General features: G+C 39.9%; 1 protein-coding gene across 1 annotated transcript in view; it reads right to left on the reverse strand.

The window, feature by feature from the left end:
• The window catches only part of LAMA2 (laminin subunit alpha 2), a 337,406-nt gene that overhangs the window by 147,410 nt on the left and 169,346 nt on the right, over positions 1-20,650 (reverse strand). The window contains exons 21-25 of the mRNA XM_029911052.1: positions 13,534-13,640; positions 12,180-12,443; positions 8,728-8,908; positions 4,284-4,420; positions 764-1,000 (exon numbers count right to left, since the gene is read on the reverse strand). Coding sequence (XP_029766912.1) covers positions 764-1,000; positions 4,284-4,420; positions 8,728-8,908; positions 12,180-12,443; positions 13,534-13,640 — 926 coding nt within the window. The remainder of the gene's footprint in view (positions 1-763; positions 1,001-4,283; positions 4,421-8,727; positions 8,909-12,179; positions 12,444-13,533; positions 13,641-20,650) is intronic.

Genomic DNA, 20,650 nt, shown 5'->3' on the forward strand with positions numbered 1-20,650 from the left:
AAAGACAACTGCTTTCATCAAAATTTTAAAACCCAACCAACCAAAGAAAACATTTCTTTATAAGGCTTTGTAAAAACCCCTTTCTCCCTTTGGGAGCTATACTTTAGGCCTAAAATGTGTTGACTAATGTCCATTTGATAAAAGAATTATCAAGCAATAATAGTAATTTCAGCTCCCTCTTCCTTAATTACTAGCTCTCTACTCTCTCTGCATGTCTGGATGTTGAAACAGAATGAAAGATCCTAAAATGGAGTCACTCTGATGCGATAATAAGTATTAATGTGACAAATTCTATAGCCCTTACTTAACAAAGCTCCCATTGAAGTCAATGTCCCAGTAAGGATTAATTAAGGACTATGGGATATGGCCCAAATGTTGCTATCACCCCAAAAGTCACTCTAATTTGCTAAAGAGCTGGTTCTGTGCACTGAATATGGTCAACATGGTAACAGTTCTGTAAGGACAGGAAGAAAAACATAAAATAAGAAAAAAAAATTTAAGTCGAGGCCACATTTGGGAATGTGCTTTATTAAACTTTAGTAGATGAAAGAGCAACATAGTGTAACACTTAGTTAAATGTTTGTTTCTCCCTCTAGTTGCAAGACCCTTGGCCAGGATAAAAGAGCTACTATTACAAGCAACTAACAGAGTGTGTGTTTACTGTAGGTCCCAAGCTATCTCACTGACAAGTACAAACTCCCATTAACTTTGAAGCAGGTTCCAATGGCACCATTAAGTCAGCTTGCATACCTCATTGCCTTACCTTGCAGCTACATTGCCCTGTACCATCAACACATGAACATTTTTCCATCTCTGCATCACAAGTCTGAGGATCAGTCCCTGCCAGCAAGCAGTCACAGGGAATGCACTGTGGGTATTTCCAATATCCCGGTCTGCACTGCGTGCATTTGTCCCCAGAGAACTTAGGGTGGCAGGAGCAGCACCCTGTATCTGAGTTACACTGGAAACTGAGGGATCCAACCACACTGCAGTCACAGGCCTATAAAGAAGAGAGAGATGACAATAGATTTTAATCACATTTCTTGTGGGAAGTCTTGTCATTTGCAGCCATAGATGAACACAGGTTACTTGGGAGTTTGTATACATTAATGTATTTCCAATGTTAACAGTAATGCATCTGTATCAGAAGGCCGCAATCTAGTTTGGGTAAGGGAAGGGCCAGGAGCGAAACTACATGTATTTACAATATTGTTTTCATCATATTTTATTTATCACTTGAGGCTTATGCATTGTAAATGAACCAGTCTAGTGGCCAGGTGTGCGGCTTCTGAGTCTGAGGTAGCAGAGTGAGAAATATAATGTGCTTTGTTAAACCCACAAACAAATCTTGACATCTGGTGCAGGGCAGGCTTAGACAACACTGCCAGAACTGCAGCTGTCATAGGTCTCAATCCCAGTGCCACCGAGTCCCTCCAGAGCTAGTGCAATGATTATTAATTATGTTCCAGTGCATGGACAACACATTTCACAGTGCAGACAGAACTGACTTTGCATAGGGTCCTGTAGAGAAGCAGGTAGTAAGAGAAGCTGAAGGCCGCCAAAGGGTAGAAGAATCAATCCCTCAGTAGTATCATTGTGACTACTTGGTAATGCTAGCAGAGAACATTCAATTTAATCAGTGGTAGGATGGGAGCCTCATATCAAGAAACTTTGCTTGCAATAGCAACATTGTTCCAGTGCCAATAGTACAAGTTGCCACAGTAACTGGCATGGACACACGCTCACTAAAATTAAAGAAGTAAAGCTGGCAGGGAGAGGGACAAAATTTGCAGATTTAGTTTCCACTCAAAATTAAAATCTTGTTAACATGACTAGCTCCAGCATCCCATCTGAATTCAAAAGACCTGCTCACAGCACTGGTCATTTATATGACAGACACGCACTCAATCTTTACTAACTGCAACAGAAACACTAATGGTTAGCAAATTTTTGACAGACTGCTGTATAGTCTAAGAATTAAAACCTTTTCAAAGCAGTAGGCTTATTCAATAAATTATGCTGGAAGATAAATCCTAGAGAACAAATTGTTCACCACACACAGAGATAGCTCGGGGTACAATATCAACACCTAAATAACAATCACATCTGTTTCTTTTGCAAGAAATCAGTTTTATGCAGCATTCTCCAGCCTCAGAGTTATGACAGGCTCTGAAACTGTGCTCCACTAAGAGCTCAAGTGGAGTGGGCATTCACATCTCACCTTGGAGAAATTAGTTGCAACATGCTAGAAGGGAAGATGTGACTGATATATCATTATTAATTTAGGTAGTGCCATAGCAGCTGCCATGCTAACACACTCATACAAAAGACAAACAGAGAATGGATTCCACAACTCAGACAAAGGTCTTCACCCCTATTAGGCTGGTTTCAAGCCAAGCATTCTAGATTGCAGCAGAAAGACAAAGATTTTTACAAGAGGAGCTTTAAACACACTCGGAAAAGATTCTACATAATTAGTTAGCAGCTTGAGCTAGATGAGAAACAACCCTTTAAGGAAGGTCATTAATGGTCTATGACTACATTCAGGCAATGCACACTCTTCTGGCGTAATTGCAGCAGTATTAAACCCCATTTTGTCAAGGTGAGTGGCAGAAAGGAACAGATATTTGAACTTGGCATAATATTCACAGTCACTAGTTTTCAGCCTTGGCTGAATGATACTCACCTTACTTCAGTGCATGTCATTACCATATCTTTCAAATCTACCCCCTGCCTGTCTCACATCCTCTCATCTTTTCATCCCCTCTCCTTTCTTCTCTTCTCCTTCCCTTCTTTTTCTTTCTTAACTCTTGTGACAAACTCTTGTGGGATTTAGATGCTCATAAGAAGGTCTACACATCTCTTAAAATAAGAGCACACAACCCGGTTTAGAAAGCACTTTTTAATTGCCATCATTGCTCTTTCCTCCCCTTCCCCCTTCTCTCTTCCATTGATTTCTAAATACATGTCGACGGTCTCCTTGCCCTGAAGTCCAAGGTAAAATTCTCATTGATGTCAGAATCATGACCTGAGTGAATTTGTTCTGCACAGACACAATATATCACTTGTTACTGTATGTCTGTATTTAATATAAACAAGTTGTGATTGTGACAAATATGGCAATTTCCTGCAATATCCTGGACAAACCTTATTGAATTAAATATTTTAGGAGTTTGTTGTATTAAAAATGCAAATGTTTATGTATTATTGTGGGATTATATGCAATGTCTCTAGGGAGGAGATCTGACTAATGTAAATCCTGGGAAGTGTTATGAGCTTCAAAAGACTGTTTGAAACAATGAGAACTTTTAAAGTTAAGTGGGTTCTCCAGGAAATCTCTAGGGGAGGTGTATGCAAATGTAACTCCTCCAGTTATGCAACCCCCCCCCCCAGTCTTTTGAAGCTACACCCTGAGGAGAAACCTATTGTCTATGAATCAACTATTACCAAGTCATAGACCCAGACTGTATAAAGGAGCCACTCTCAGATTCATGGATGTTGTGTGCCATGGTGATTATGAACTTGTAATCACTGGCAACCCCCTAGGTGGAGTTTGAAGAGCTGGTCACCTGCCAGAGCCCTTCGTGCAGTCAGGGTATGATCTCTGGTAAGCTTATTAGCATGTGTGTAGGTTCTGTTATTATTTTTAATATGTTTTCTCTGTAGTGCTTTCATCTTAAGAAGAAATGCACTTGCTTTGAAAGAGCTGCACGGTAACTTAACTGTGGGCAGTTATGCTGTTTATAGTCTCTGAGGAAGGAAGGCAAAGTGGCTTCCTGAGTCAGTCTGCATTGCTGATGAATTCACAGTGTAGGCAGGGAGCTGTGCAGCCTGCCCATCAGTAGGGAGAGAAATGTGGGTCCACCCAAGAGAGGTGATCGCTGGAGTGCTAGAAGACTAAGAGTGGGTGCCCTTGATGGACCATAGTGGGGAATACAGGTACAGTTGCCCTGAACTGTGACAGTAATCTTCCCAGTTGTATTAATATACCTATAATACGGAAATCATAAACAAACAATATCCAACAGCTTCAGCATGGATGAAAGTATGGTACAAACAGATCTGCTGATGCAGCAAATAACAGATTGCATGCCAGGACAGAGTCTGCAGTATTCAGATACAGGTCATCAGCACCTATATTGTTGCCCTGATTGATACCAAAACTCACAAACACAACCATGTGGCTCTTTACAAGCCTAGAATTGCATTGTAGCTTCAAACTACAGTACTTTACCCCATAGAAAGCATGGAACACACAGAGAGCAAATAAGAGATCCACTCACCTTGCACCCGCTGACAATGTCATGACCCCAGTAATTTGGCGCACATTTATCACACTTCTCTCCTATGGTATTGGGAGGGCACACACAGCGGCCGGTGACTGGATCACAATTATTACCAAGATGGGAACACTCACAAGCTTCAGGGGAGAGAGATAGAGAAATAAAACAGAAATAAAGACACCCTCCCTCCCTGACATAGAGAGAGCAAGGTTAAGTACATTTTCATCAGAGCTTTCACTACATGACACTTTTCTGTTGTCATATATCTATATGAAATAAAGTTATTCCTTCCTCTTTTTCCCTTTTGAAGTCTAAGGGTTTCTCTCCACTTCTTGTTGTTCTCTGGAATTTTTCTGCAGAGGGCTTACTGTAGCCAAGCACTTCTATTTTAAGAGGGAGATATTTAAAAAAAAAAATCTAATCTTCCTGGCTCCCCTTCTTTTCATCCTTTTGCCTCCAAAGAGGTGGCAGAAAGATAAAAAAGGAGGCAGTCTAACTAAATATCCTACCACTGAACTAATTGCAACTCCAAGTGGTGCTAATACTGTGGACAGCAGAAACCCCACATGCACCACGGTGATCCCCTTTAGTTGCATCTGCTTCAGAAGCAGTTAAATCAGTAGAACAGAAATCCAGTTCCCTTTCTTCACCACATTCTGATTTTAATGGTTCTGTAATAAACTCTTCAAAGACAATTAGACTCTGGTTGCAAATAAAATTGTAAGTTTAGAACAACGTAGTACAGCAATAGAAGAAATAAATCAATGAGCTGGATGATAAAATCCAGGATTTTTACGAAGAGAATGATAGCACTAAAGCTCTAACTGGAGCACTTATCAGAGATAATGTTGCTATTCATAGTAAACCAGACTTTATGGAAAAAATTATTAAATCTACAAATGTTTGGATTCTGGGTATTCCCAACTAATTGTGATTGAAGAACTATCAGTTAAAGTTTCAGCTCTTTTAGCTTTATTGGCTGGAACTGAGTCATCTTAAAATATAATGGGCGAGATTATGGTCAATCTAATACTTCCATGAAGGCTGGCACAGGGCAACTCTTGACTCTACATCATGGGTAGCATCTTGGGTGGGAGAGCTGCTTTCACAGGTGGGTGAGGAGTGGGGGCTCTGACCAATGCAACTGCATCAGTGTGCTGGAAGAAGTAATTTGCTCCAGGTCCATAGATTCATAGATTATAAAGCCACTGGTATCATCTAATCTGCCCTCCTGTATGATACAAGCCACAGGACTTCCCTAAATTAATTCCTGTTTGAATTAGAGCATATTTTTTAGATTAACATCCAGTCTCAATTTAAAAATTGTCAGTGATGGAGAATCCACTACCACCCTTGGTAAGTTGTTCCAATGGTTACTGACCCTCATTGTTAAAAATATAGATCGTGCAGGTACAGGGTTAGCACAGGTAACTCCACCCTCATTCCCACACTTCCCACTACAGCAGAAAGGGAATGAGCAAACAGCTCCTGACTCTGAGTGACTATCTGTTCCCTGGTCTATTTCTAGGGCAACACAACAATGTACTATCCCTTGCTTAGTGTTTGTGGCACAACCACAATTTAGCTCACTGAACAGATAAAATATACCAATAAAAAGCCTTCTATTGTTCAAAATGTTTCAACCCCAACCAGAACTAGATAATGAGCATGGCGTGGAGATGTAACAGTTGGCTGTGGTTTGGTAAAAATTGATCTCTCTAAAACAAATCAATTGCTGCAGAAAATTATTAAACTTTTGCCTTGAACCTGCAATGACCTTCATGCAGATGGAATCCTGTGCCCACACAGCTCCGCTGACTGCATGCTGGCATAGAGGCCCAGCCATGCGGAGCTCACTGATGGACTGAGTCTTTGTCACTTGAATTTTTGAATTCTCTTCTCTGGACTCCCAGACTTTACTACTATTCCCTACAAATGTTATTTAATTAAAAATAAATTGATATTATAATACACAATAATTTTAGAGTGAGACCTTAATAAAATAAATAATAATAATAATAAAAGCAGCATTCATTTGTTGTAAGTGAAGAACGGGATTCACATGTAGAAATCTCATACATCTTTTCTCTATGGATGTCAATAATATACTGTGATACTTTGTTTTTCTATAATATACCTTTGTAGGTTTTATGTTTTTTTTATTATGCCAAAAATCTCTAAATTACATTCCTCTTGGATAAATGCTAGATAAAAGAGGCCCAATATTTTATTTCTACACTTAACTGTCTCTTTGGTGCTCATTTTCATGGACTTTTTTCTAACATGATTTGATATACTTAAAAACATTCCGTCTTTTCTATGTGATTCATTATTCAATTCCTGTATTTTTTGTCTTTTGAAATAACATATAAAAAGCTTACTAAAAATAAATGGGGAGAAAAACTGCATTTTTAACAGAATTCCTTTCTGTCTGTTTTCTTCGTTTTAGAACTTCTAAAAATTGGAGTCTTCCTAACATTTTAAGTAGCTGGATTTTTTTCTTTTTTTTTTTTACAATGGCTTTCTCATCTGGTACAAAACAAATATATTTCTGTCAAAACCCCACCCAAAAAAACCCAAACAAAAATAAAACCCCTCCCAAAACAAAAAACTCCCTTTTTACCTGGATTGCTTTCCCAGCTTAATATACTGTCTTAAACTTTGTCTTTTTGTGTTTGGAGAAACAGAATTTAAGATTTTAATGTAAAATCTCATTTATTGTCCTTTCATGCCCCTTACCCAACTACATGAAAAACATTTTGTAATGAGTGGGGAAAACATGTATTTAAGTATTCTGATTATCTGTAGGATGATTAAAGACAAAGATTTCACAAAAGGGATGTGCTTTCTAGTTCTGTGACTGTTAGAAGAAGAGACTAATCATTAGGGTTGGCCAGAAAACAAGAATTCCATTTAATGAAAAACCTTGAGGTTTCCACATATGGTTCTGTTCCAATGTGGAATGAAACCAAAACTTTCAAAACTGAGCTAGAGACAGAGATACTAACTCTAGAGCTGTGCCTGATTTGGGAAATGTACTAACCACAGGGCTATGTGTCAGGACCTCTCTCTGCCCCAATGAATAGTTAATTATTTACACAAAGTGGAACAGCTCCAACAGGACCAATCAACAGAAGCAGAGTCTGATTCTATAACCCAGTGCTTTAGGCACTCCCTAGGAAGCAGGAGAGCCAGGTTCAAGTCTCTGCTATCCCAGATTTGGACCAGGGACTTGAACCTGGGTATTCCATATCCCACATGAGTTCCCCAAACACTGGGCTCCTGGCTATTCTGGGTGGGTCTTGAGCTCTCTCTACCCCTCCCCAAAGAAATATGGACCTGAGAATCTTTCTCGACAGAAGCTTTGCTGAAACTGATATGTTTCTGTGAAAAACTTTGGTTTCAGCACACTGGCATTTCCTGACAAAAAATAGTTTGTTGGAAAATTCCTGACCAGCTCTACCAATCATGAACTCCATTCACAGTTCTCTCGTTTTATGTGCTAAGAGGTTGATGATGGCAGTTACTGTTAGAGCTGAGTGAATAACTGATTTTTTGCTTCACAGGAATTTTTGGAAAAAATGAACAAAAAAGTCATTTCAGGTAGAACTGAACACTAAAATTGTGAAAATTCGGGCGAATTTAAAAAAATCAGTTTCAGATTAAACAAAACTGATTTTGTTTCCCATTCCTTTCAAGGGCTTATTTAACAAAATGGCCAAACAAGGAAGGGGTACTGCCGCTGCCCTCCCTTCAACTTTAGCCCTGTGGTTAGGGCATGGGGGAGACCTAGATTCAATTCCCACTCTGGCTAATATAGAGAGGGAACTTGAACAGGGGTCTCCCACCATCCAGAAAACTGCCCAAGCCATTGGAATATGGGATAGTCTGGTGTGGGTCTTCTCTCAGTCTCATCTGCTGAAGCTATTCCTTACTTCATGGCTAGTCAGTGAGTCTCACATATCCTAGGTGAGTGCCCTAACTACCAGGACATTGTCCTTTTCACTCTCTCTACCCCTTATTCAGAGCAGGGACTTGAACCTGGGTCTCACAAATTCCTGGTGCCCTAGCCACTGGGCTATTGTAGGGCTCACTCTCTGACCAGAAATTCCATCCATGACCTGAGAAACCTTCCCGACTCATCATTTCCGCAAAAAGTTTACATGAATCACCATTTTCTGATCAAAAACTGTTTAATTTAAAAATTCCTGACCAGCTCTGTCCCTATGCCTTTTATGCATACCCATGATACAGCAGCTTGGCTAAAAAAGAGGTAAGAGTGGCTCACTCCATATTATCCTGTTTTCTCTCTGTATGCAGCTCGGCTCATGGCAATGGCCCCACCTTAGATATAGCATAGGATAGTCCAAGGAAGAACATGCTACAGATTGAGAAGGGAAAAATCTGCAACAGGCCATTAAATGGAACCTGATTGTTTACGTACGAGTGCATCCTCCTTCTTCAAAGTTATAAAACCCATGAGCACAGCGATCGCATTTCTTTCCTGCTACGCCAGGCTGGCAATGGCACTGTCCGTTCTCATCACAGTCGAAGGATTTGGAACCAAACGAATTGCAGTTACAGGGAACACATCCTCTAGACGACTGTAGACCAAATGTCCCAGGCTGCCACATAAGATAGAGGAAGAGCATTTAGTATAGACGAGGTCTATCTACAGAACAAAGAGTTAAACAGTAAAAGTGCTGGGGGCAGAGGGCTTATTTGAGTTCTTTCCTCCTCAACGGCAATAAGAATAGTCAGAAATAAATTACAAATAAAGGGCCAAACTCTAAAGCCTTTGAGTTGAGGACATGATGTATCTTGCTGGCTCTGATCTGAGTAAGGACTTAAGGATTTGATCCAATGTTTATTATAATTAGGGCACTTTGTGTCACTGTGTAAGCCTACTGAATTTTCCTATGATGTCTGTTTCTAGAGCCTTCCTACACATGCAGAAATGGAGGGCAATCAGATTGCAAACAACCTCCCAAAAACATATTCATAAGGTATCCCTAAGTATAGCAATTTATTTCAGCAGGGAGATTTTGAAGTCTGCTCTAAAAGATCATTTGTAGAACTTTGCCATTTAACCTGGCTGGAATGCCGGCTCCATCTTGCTGAACTGAATATTTGGATTGTGATATTATTGAAGATTATAGTCATAAGCTAACTGAATAAATACAAATACTGACTTGTGCTTCAGCACAGTCTGCTATACGCTTTGCACATTATCATTATGATTTTTATTACATTTGTCTGATTTAAAGCCCATTCTTGCTCCCACAGAAGGGAAACAGGATGGAATGGGAGGATAGATTTCACCTCCTTGGGCCAGGGACCATTTCTCACACATTTGTCAAACGGTATATATGACTACAGCACTCTGTGAATAATGCATAGAGATAACTTACAAAAAACAACTGAACCCTCTATTTTGCTGCCAAAATGGGATGGGGGGGGGGGAAGCATCAAGGTAAAATTCACAGGCCAAATTCAGCTATGGTATAAGCGAGTGCAACTTTATTTACTTCAGTGTGAGTTGCATCCTTTTATTCTAGTTTTGAGTGTTGTCCAATATTTTCAGGGCAATTAAATAGCTCTGACAGCTGAAGATAAAGCTTATCCAATGAGCCTCTTGTTTCTCTTCTTTTTATTCTTTTACTTTTTCTGCATTAACTGGTACAGGGGCCTTCCAAAATCAAAACCTGAAGACAAATATTCTGCAAAAGTTGAATATCAGTGGTTATAACACTAAGTAGCTTCCCCCTTAACCCTATCTGTATAAGGTGAAAATACTTGTGAAGAAAGGAAGATAAGGCTTTACTATATATCAAACTGGACAGATCTATGCTGAGCTTTGTACAAAATTCTTTGTATTAAAATGATGAGTTCAATTTTACATTAGGTATATGTTTACTGTGAATATGACAGGGAAACCAAACTTTGCATATAGTGATTTTGTCATTAAAGTGCACGAGGCTGTGGAGGTGGAGTATTTTTGTTTAGCTGAGTTGATTTTCAGAGAATGTTAAACTCCAGAACACTGTGGATTTCATGTTCTGGCACAACATTTAAGGAAAAATCCAGGTAGCTAGCTTGCTACATCTCAGTGAATGGAGACAGTGAAAAATTAGATATAAAAGAATTAAAACTATTAGTTAATATTATTTCACATTGATATTAAATTATGGAGAAAGGAGAAAAAAATCTTATTACTGTGTAACCTAGATTGATAGGGTTAGATCCTCAGCTGATCTAAATCAGTGTAGGTTGGTTGAAGTCAATGAAGTTACAGCACCTGAGGATCTGACCCACGGAGGCAAACACTACCCTCTGTTGTATGTGTGAAACCCCATTGTCTTCAATGAAATACCATGCAAGCAACTAAATCCTGCGTACTGAAATCTGATCCATGAAGGAGGAATCCTCAGATTCCACACTGCCACAGGGATCACCGACATGGATCAGATTGCTGGAACAGGGCATCTGGGCAGAAGTCAACTGGAAAAATCATGTGAAAACAAATGAAGGGTCATACATATAACAAGTAATTATCCAAATTTTAATTTCCAAATTCTATAGTGATATGCTACACTGGTATGTACCTTAACCGTGATGAAACATAACAGAGAGAAAGGAATACCCAAACTCATGTAATTAAATTTCCAGGTTCAATTAAATCTACAGACCATCTCTAAAGATTTCTTTCATAAGAGGAAGAAATAGAATTCAAAAGAAGAAATGTGAATATGCAAAATCTCAGGACAGCCATTCAGATTAATGCAGCGAAGTGAGCATAACCCAGCATGCAGCTCAGCTCTCAATGAAAGGTTTGATAGGATCTAATAAATTCTGTTTATCAGGGTGAAAAACAGCAAAATTGGCTCACAGACTAGAACTGCACAGCATGAAGGAAGGAAAGAAGGATCACCAGCATACTGTATTTTCTACAGTGATGAGTTTTGCAGAGTCAAAGGCATTCTGATAAGTCATGCAGTCCCCCCCCCCAGATTAATCCTCAATAAAATCTATTTATATACTGAAATTAATACTCTATTTTATAAGAATCACATTTAACAGGGAGCAAATTTCTCACTTCTAAGACCCTGGATAAAAAAAAAAGAAGTGTGCTGAATCTTTCTGAATATACTGTTATGTTTTGTCCTTATGATGGATGTTCATGTGTGTGTGATATATGTGCAAACAGTATTTGTGCGTATGGTTTTGGGTAACAAAATTATATCCTAAACACTTCCATTTAGGAACAGGGCATTATAATTACATCAGCTTCAAAAAAGGCTGCTTTGACTAGACATGAAAAACAACAGGACTATCCTGATAATTGTTTTCAGTTTAGGAAATAGATTCTTCAAATGTGCACTTTAGCCAATAAAAGAAGTCAACCCAAGTAGCTAGCATGTGAATTACTGAAAACTCAAAGTCTACTACCTATGATGCTCCAGAACCCCTACATCTGTTCATCATCATCAGGATTGATCCTTCTCCTGGACTAAACTTCTTGGTATCTGGAATCAGTAAAGATATAGGGTGAAATCCTGCCCAGATAAAGTCAGTGGCAACACTCCCATTGACTTATATGGGGCCAGGATTTCACCCATAATTTCTGTATGTGTCACTATTGATTATGTTGTCTCTAGACTTATTCTGGTATTTATGGTTTTGCCTATATTGCGCTTTGGATTAGGTTCAATCCTGAAAGAGTGTGAATATTTAAAAGTCTGCATTTGTACCATGTCATATTCCTAAACCTGTGGCTTCTTGATAAACTGTTAATTTAGCATAGCACAGAATGGGTGTAAAAACCTCCAACCACTATTTGGGAGACCCCATGCACAAACAAATCCAGCCCATGCATCACACAGGTTTTCTGATTACCAAAGCGACAGGCCTGTAAGCACCCCGGGGGCACCCGCTGGTACCAGTGAAGCCCCATCTCTGAGAAGGGACTTGGATTTGCTGAGTGGCCCGTGGATTTTCTTTCCGTTTATGCACCTGTCTGCTGAGCTCACAGTGTTTACCCATGAATCCTGATTTGCAGATGCATCTCCCCGACATATCACAGCGCAGTGACATGGATCTTAAAGGACTGCAGCCACAGGGTATGCAGAATTGTTTTTCTGGGGCCCACAAGTAGTTGGGCTTTAGGAGTGAAAGGCAAAAGATAGTTAGCCAACAAAGGCAGAGAAGTGATATGGAAAGATGTTGAGAAAAAAGTGTGGCATTAAACAAAGATTAGCTCTGCATCTACCATCTGATAACATACTTATGAAACAAAATACACAAAACATTGAATTTCATAATGGGAACTAAAATATAAACTCTATGGTTAGTATTAACTAGCTTTAATTATTGTATGTGCATATTGTACAGCAAAGGACAAACTCTGCCCTCTGTTATACCTGGTATGTTCCACTGATATCAGTGGCCCCCTTAAATGAAACCTTTGACTAATGTTGAAAATCAAAGTGAAGCATTTATGGAGGCCCTGATCCAGAAATCTACTTGAGTAAGTACACAGCTAAGTGTGGAAATAATCCATTCCATTTCCATAGAATTCCTCACGTGCTTTAAATTAGGCAGCTGTTTAAGTGTTTTAACAGAGAGGGGCCAAAGCCAGGAGTTCTCACTCGGCAATCTGTGGAGCTACAATAATCTATGAAGCATTTCCTAGTGGTCTGAAGAACAAAACACTTTGAAAATCAAGGATTTGGGGACTGGGCTGTTGGGTGGGTCCATAAGAGAAACTGTCTTTTGCAATGTTTTCCACTTTTGAATTAATGCACCAAGACAACAGGCAGTTTTGCCATAAAAATCTTCATGCCATGAAAATCTTCACAATGCATAAAGCACAAAATTCAATGTAGAGATGACAAGCATTTGCTTTTTTGCAAATCAGCCAGTCTCCTTTGAGGCAGTAATTTTTTCCTCAGGGCTCTCATATGTATTACCCTTTTCATATACATTAAGTATTGATATATAATTTTCAGGTGAAGTAGAATAAAAAGATATACATGTTTATTACACAGAAAGTGGCATATTCATTTAGTGCTGAGTTTTCCTCCAGAAAACTCCCAGGATACATACTGATCTCCTGCTATAGTAATAAAAGCATTTAACTTTTGTTTTTCTTTGCCTGGAACAATCCATAATATTTTTTTAAGTGGAAAAGCACTTAGTCATGTCAAACAGTGTAGAAGAGTTAAATGAAATCCCAGTTCTGATTACTCACCTTACACTCATCACAGCGACGCCCCACAACATTGGGCCTGCACTCACACTGCCCTGTCTGAGAGTTGCAGATCTCTGAGACTGAGCCATTGATGTTGCAGTGACATACTATAGGGAAACAGAGTTGTCACAATGCACTTTGTGAGGACATGAAATGCATAACAAGTGAAAGATTACACTCCAATTTCCTAACAGTTTTTTTAAGCCAAGCATTTACAGTATTAGACTTATTACTGGCAAGGTCCTGATCACCTTAGACTCTCACTGAAGATAAAGGCGATTCAGGGTACTCAGCACATCACAGAATCACACCCTATGTTAGGATCAGTGCACCTCTAACTGTACATTATAAAACTATATGTACACTGAGGAATTTTGCTTTGAGATAAACCAAATCATTTGCATGTCACCAGAATCCAAAAAAAGAAGGAGAGCATACTATTATGGACATGTTCATCTATAATCAAAGGTCTGAAACTTTTACTTCCTTCTCTATAGATTATATGCTCAAAATCTCATGGAAAGCTGAGGAATGAGGAACAGAGATCTGCTGAAACCCACTGCTTTTAAAGAGCAGCCTGTCCACTGTACCAAATCTTCGTATCAGCAGGATGGGGGACGAGTAGCGATGAAAAGGTACAGGGTTGAGGTTTAGAGAGTAGCTTGTTGTAATGCCCAAAGATGAAACTGGAGATCATATGCTTCCATGCCTCCATCTCAGCAACAGGCAATGTAACTCAGGTAGGCACCCTGCTGCCATTGCCTGGCCCCCATCCAAGCCACACCCAATCTCGCTTTGAGAGAGCTATGGAAAGGAGTTACTGCTTCTCAAGGCAGTATACTTTTTGATGCATTACATCCTAAGTTCTAATGCTCTGAGAGAGGAAGAACTTGATGCACAGCGAGGCTATTGTACCAACTCCTCCTCCCACTCCCTTTGATCATGCCTCTCAGTTACACAGACCAGAGAATACATAATGGTTATAGAAGAGAGAGAGGTGGCTATATGATGGTGAGCAATGTGACCATATAGACACTTTTCACATCCCCCTTCACCTCCATGAACAGGACCATTTGTCTCCCTTCTTCCCCAGGAGAGGAGTTCATATAGTCCTATACTTTTTATAGTGTAAATTCCCTCTGCCTATCAGGTCCCTGCTCCAGTATCTTTTGCCCCTGCCAGCTTCCCTGAATGCCTGTTTCTGGTCCTTTTCTCAACCCAACTTGACAGTTTCATTTTAAGAAACACTTGTATTCCTAACAGTACACATTGTGATCACTATTAAAAAGTTAGCATCTCACATACCACCACATGGCATTTCAGATACTGCAGTTGTTCCTAGTCTATGTATGGAGAAATACTGCAGTCGTCTCACATGACTGTCAGATCTGCACATAAATGCTGGCTCTTATACAGAATGGTATTTTCTGATTTTTTTGATGTGCTATGTGATGATTGTCACTTCCTAACAAAAGCCTGCGGATTTTATAACTTGTGAGTCTATTCATTGTCCCATTTCCCTAGGTCTTTAAATAAGCACTTCACATCCTGGAATAAATACATACATACATACACAAATTAAAAACTGTACTATCCTAATGTATTTTTTGTAACAAGCAAAGCTTGTTCATGTCTTCAGAATGCTTTAATCTACTTACATTTTGGGATATATTTAATATAATACAAAGATTTAAAAACCCTTCTCCTGTAGATTATATCACTTGTACCCACTTTTCCCTGATTTTTTCCCCTAGGTGCATCTTTGGCTCACTTCCCTCGCCCTTGTATCCACCATTCCTCCTTATTGCCTCACAGATTGTTTACTTTTTAAAAGTATCTACATTCCAAAAAGGATACATAATGATTATTATTACATACCTGCTTCAAAATAGCTTTCTAATTCTGAGATCAACAGTGTAAGATGATACACTTGTAAACCTCCATTCTTAAAAGCATAACACAGGTTGTCAGCATGTAATATATATAGTAAGTCTATTGAGATCTTCATTGGATTTTTGTCTTTCACACATTTCTAAATATGGTATCTCAAGAATTTAAGACAGGAATTACAGTAGACTTTTTACACAGATCAGGTTATGTTATTAATACCATCATACTCAAAATTCCACACAGTGTACTCCTAGTTTGACTACAGATGAGCTCTTGAGAAGGAGTGTAATACAGTGGTTAGGGCAGAAGTTGGGAGTCAAGACTCTGGTTCTTTTTCCCAGCTCTGCCACTGGGCAGGAGTAAGAGTAGCATGTATTTAGTAGTATCATCTTCTAAATTACAGATCCACACAATAAACTGTATTTATCTCACTTAGACACTGCCCACTGATTCACCTCCACTGTTATTGTTCAAACCTCTGAGCAACTTCAAAAAGTTGCCATTTAATAAAATAGCCTGTCAGGGAAATGTTTTGTTCTTTCCAGCAAATGTGGAAATTTCCCCCCAAATTACATTGGTCAAAATCTATTGTTCATATCATATACACACACACTCACTCATCTATCTTTATCTATAGTATGGTACACACCCTGGTTGTCATGGGAGACTTTAATCACCCTGATATCTGCTGGGAGAGCAATACAGCGGTGCACAGACAATCCAGGAAGTTTTTGGAAAGTGTAGGGGACAATTTCCTGGTGCAGGTGCTGGAGGAACCAACTAGGGGCAGAACTCTTCTAGACCTGCTGCTCACAAACCAGGAAGAATTAGTAGGGGAAGCAAAAGTGGATGGGAACCTGGGAGGCAGTGACCATGAGATGGTCGAGTTCAGGATCCTGACACAAGGAAGAAAGGAGAGCAGCAGAATACGGACCCTGGACTTCAGAAAAGCAGACTTTGACTCCCTCAGGGAACTGATGGACAGGATCCCCTGGGAGAATAACATGAGGGGGAAAGGAGTCCAGGAGAGCTGGCTGTATTTTAAAGAATCCTTATTGAGGTTGCAGGAAAAAACCATCCCGATGTGTAGAAAGAATAGTAAATATGGCAGGCGACCAACTTGGCTTAACAGTGAAATCCTTGCTGATCTTAAACGCAGTGGAAGATTGGACAAATGACCGGGGAGGAGTATAAAAATATTGCTCAGGCATGCAGGAGTGAAATCAGGAAGGCCAACTCACACTTGGAATTGCAGCTAGCAAGAGATGTTAAGAGTAACAAGAAGGGTTTCTTCAGGTATGTTAGCAAAAAGAAGAAAGTCAAGGAAATTGAATGAGGGAGGCAACCTAGTGACAAAGGATGTGGAAAAAGCTAATGTACTCAATGCTTTTTTTGCCTGTCTTCACAAACAAGGTCAGCTCCCAGACTGCTGCATTGGGCAGCACAGTATGGGGAGAAGGTGACCAGCCCTCTGTGGAGAAAGAAGTGGTTCGGGACTATTTAGAAAAACTGGACGAGCACAAGTCCATGGGGCCGGATGCGCTGCATCCGAGGGTGCTAAAGGAGTTGGCGGATGTGACTGCAGAGCCATTGGCCATTATCTTTGAAAACTCATTGGCGATCGGCGGAGGTCCTGGATAACTGGAAAAAGGCTAATGTAGTGCCCATCTTTAAAAAAGGGAAGGAGGAGGATCCGGGGAAGTACAGGCCAGTCAGCCTCACCTCAGTCCCTGGAAAAATCATGGAGCAGGTCCTTAAGGAATCAATTCTGAAGCACTTAGAGGAGAGGAAAGTGATCAGGAACAGTCAGCATGGATTCACCAAGGGCAAGTCATGCCTGACTAACCTAATTGCCTTCTATGAGGAGATAACTGGGTCTGTGGATGAGGGGAAAGCAGTGGATGTGTTATTCCTTGACTTTAGCAAAGCTTTTGATATGGTCTCCCACAGTATTCTTGCCAGCAAGTTAAAGAAGTATGGGCTGGATGAATGGACTATAAGGTGGATAGAAAGCTGGCTAGATCATCGGGCTCAACGGGTAGTCATCAATGGCCCCATGTCTAGTTGGCAGCTGGTTTCAAGCGGAGTGCCCCAAGGGTCGGCCCTGGGGCCGGTTTTGTTCAATATCTTCATTAATGATCTGGAGGATGGCGTGGACTGCACTCTAAGCAAGTTTGCAGATGACACTAAACTGGGAGGAGTGGTAGATACGCTGGAGGGTAGGGATAGGATAGGATACAGAAGGACCTAGACAAATTAGAGGATTGGGACAAAAGAAATCTGATGAGGTTCAACAAGGACAAGCGCAGAGTCCTGCACTTAGGACAGAAGAATCCCATGCACAGCTACAGACTAGGGACCGAATGGCTAGGAAGCAGTTCTCCAGAAAGGACCTAGGGTTACAGTGGACGAGAAGCTGGATATGAGTCAACAGTGTGCCCTTGTTGCCAAGAAGGCTAACGGCATTTTGGGCTGTATAAGTAGGGGCATTGCCAGCAGATCGAGGGATGTGATCATTTCCCTCTATTTGACATTGGTGAGGCCTCATCTGGAGTAGTGTGTCCAGTTTTGGGCCCCACACTTCAAGAAGGATGTGGAAAAATTGGAAAGAGTTCAGCGGAGGGCAACAAAAATGATTAGGGGGTTGGAGCACATGACTTATGAGGAGAGGCTGAGGGAACTGGGATTGTTTAGTCTGCAGAAGAGAAGAATGAGGGGGGATTTGCTAGCTGCTTTCAACTACCTGAAAGGGGGTTCCAAAGAGGATGGATCTAGACTGTTCTCAATGGTACCTGATGACGGAACAAGGAGTAATGGTCTCAAGTTGCAGTAGGGGAGGTTTAGGTTGGATATTAGGAAAAACTTTTTCACTAGGAGAGTGGTAAAGCACTGGAATGGGTTACCTAGGGAGGTGGTGGAATCTCCTTCCTTATAGGTTTTTAAGGTCAGGCTTGACAAAGCCCTGGCTGGGATGATTTAGTTGGGAATTGATCCTGCTTTGAGCAGGGGGTTGGACTAGATGACCTCCTGAGGTCCCTTCCAACCCTGATATTCTATGATTCTATGAAACACATCATTATGCAATTTTTCTCATCTCATCCAACTGTGATATTACCAGGATAATCGCTAGCTGTTTTCTCTGCCAGATTGTGCTGTTTCACACTACCATCACTAAAAACCAACCCAGAAGAATCAAATCAAATAGGCTTAGGACATTTGTTCAATGTTCTTAGATTTGATTTTTTTTAAAATACACTATGAAATTCAGAAATGCTGTGATAATATACAGCTGGGCCATCATTTGAAATGGCTAATGCAAATGACAATAGCATTCTACTTAAGAGCAGGAAACATTTCAAACAATAATCTCAGAGCAAAATTCATGCTTTGCAGTACTCTTGGATTTCACTCTTTGATAAAAAGTGAAAATTGAAAACAACCAAGTAAAGTCGTAGTCCCTCTGATATTGTAGCTGCAGGGCAAACTTCATGGAATGCTGCTAAAGAAATATAAAATCTTCTGCAAAAAGAAAATCCACATGAAAGATGGAGAGAAAATAAAGGCACGGTAACTGTGAACACAAGGATATGAATACATTGAGAGGCTCTACTGCCATCATAACTAACTACCAAAGCAACTATTGTAATTATGCGTTAAAATGTATTTATTTTTAATACTTTTTATTTTTTATTAGATGTTTTCATCATACTCCAGATTCCTGCCCTTTGCAGCAGCCACTGTTGCAGAAATGTTCAAAGCTTCAGCCATGTCAATGTCTGAGGGAGGGCGAGGCAGTAATGGGAGCTGTGATTGCACCTGTAGTTTGATTTGTGAAATGCACTGCTTTTTATGTGACATTATATACTTAAAGTCTTAAATCATATGACATCATACCCATGAATTATTAACCAGTTATGAGACCACTTGTGAATGCTGAATTTTTAGCACTGTCTAGGTGTAGAATATCTGGAAAACCCTTTTGTTTTTTAATCACTCCTTGCCTCAGTTTCCCCATCTGTAAAATCAGGAGAATGATACTGACAATCTTTGCAAAGCACCTTGAGATCTAATGAGGAAAAGTGCTACATAGAAACTAGATATTAGCATTATAATTTTGCATATACATTCTGTATATAGAGATAGGTATACATACATATCCGACTATATCTTTAGCTATATACACACACAAAATATTTTTATGCACCCATACAGCTTATGGACACACATGTATATCCACATAATGGAAAAACTTGATAACGTGTCAATAACAATGCTTTGAAATCCTTCATAAAAGGCACGCTATACACAAAGAGCAAAATGCTTTACAATAATTAATTCAACCCCTAATGGAGAGAAGTATTATAATTGTATATCAATTAAACAGATTGCTAAATAAAGACCAACATTTTCAAAAGAGGCCTCTAATTTGGGGTACAGGCAGTACTTGGACTCACGACACAATTGGTTCCTGAAAATAGCGTCGTAAGTCGAAATGTAGTAACTCGGAACCGCAATCCTCTCCATTGCGAGACCAAGTGTCGTAAAATTGAAACCAAGTGATGTAAGTCGAATCAGGGTGTCAATTCAGAAACACCGTAAGTGCCATTCGTCGTAAGTCGAACATCGTAAAGTCGAGGACTCCCTGTACTTCCATTTTTGGATGTGCAACTTTAAATACAAGTGGTTTGATATTCAAGGGTACTCACCAAAATCCTAATTTAATTCAAAGGGAGTTGGTGGTGCTCAGAAAGTATGGAAAAAAGTCCTTAGAGTTGGGGTCCCAAACTAAGGTACCCAAATTTTACAGACCACTTTTGAAACTGTGTGTCTAAATGACTTTCCCACTATCAAACTGCAAGTCAGTATCAGATAAAACTACAAAACACAGTAGTGATGGCCCAAAGGTTCATATTTTAGCCAAATGCTCTAGAAACTGCAACCCATGCAGCATACTGCAGTAAAACAATTGCCTGATTCTCTTCTAACTTACACTAGTTTTACACCGATGTAACTAAATTGGCCTCTGTGGCCTTCTGATTTAGCCCAGTGAAAGGGGAGAATCAAGCCCTAAATGAAGTAAAATGTCCCATCAGTGGGCCTGAAAAACACACGGTCTTAATAGTAAATGGCAATTGTGTTTACAGATTACTGTATCTTTTAAAACACCATTTTAAAAATGTAGCCCCTGCTGCAATACCAAACACACAGATTTATCCTTGTCACTGTT

This window comes from Terrapene carolina, unplaced genomic scaffold (genome assembly GCF_002925995.2).
Source record: "Terrapene carolina triunguis isolate 2854851 unplaced genomic scaffold, T_m_triunguis-2.0 Scaffold85, whole genome shotgun sequence".
Taxonomy (NCBI): Eukaryota; Metazoa; Chordata; order Testudines; family Emydidae; genus Terrapene; species Terrapene triunguis.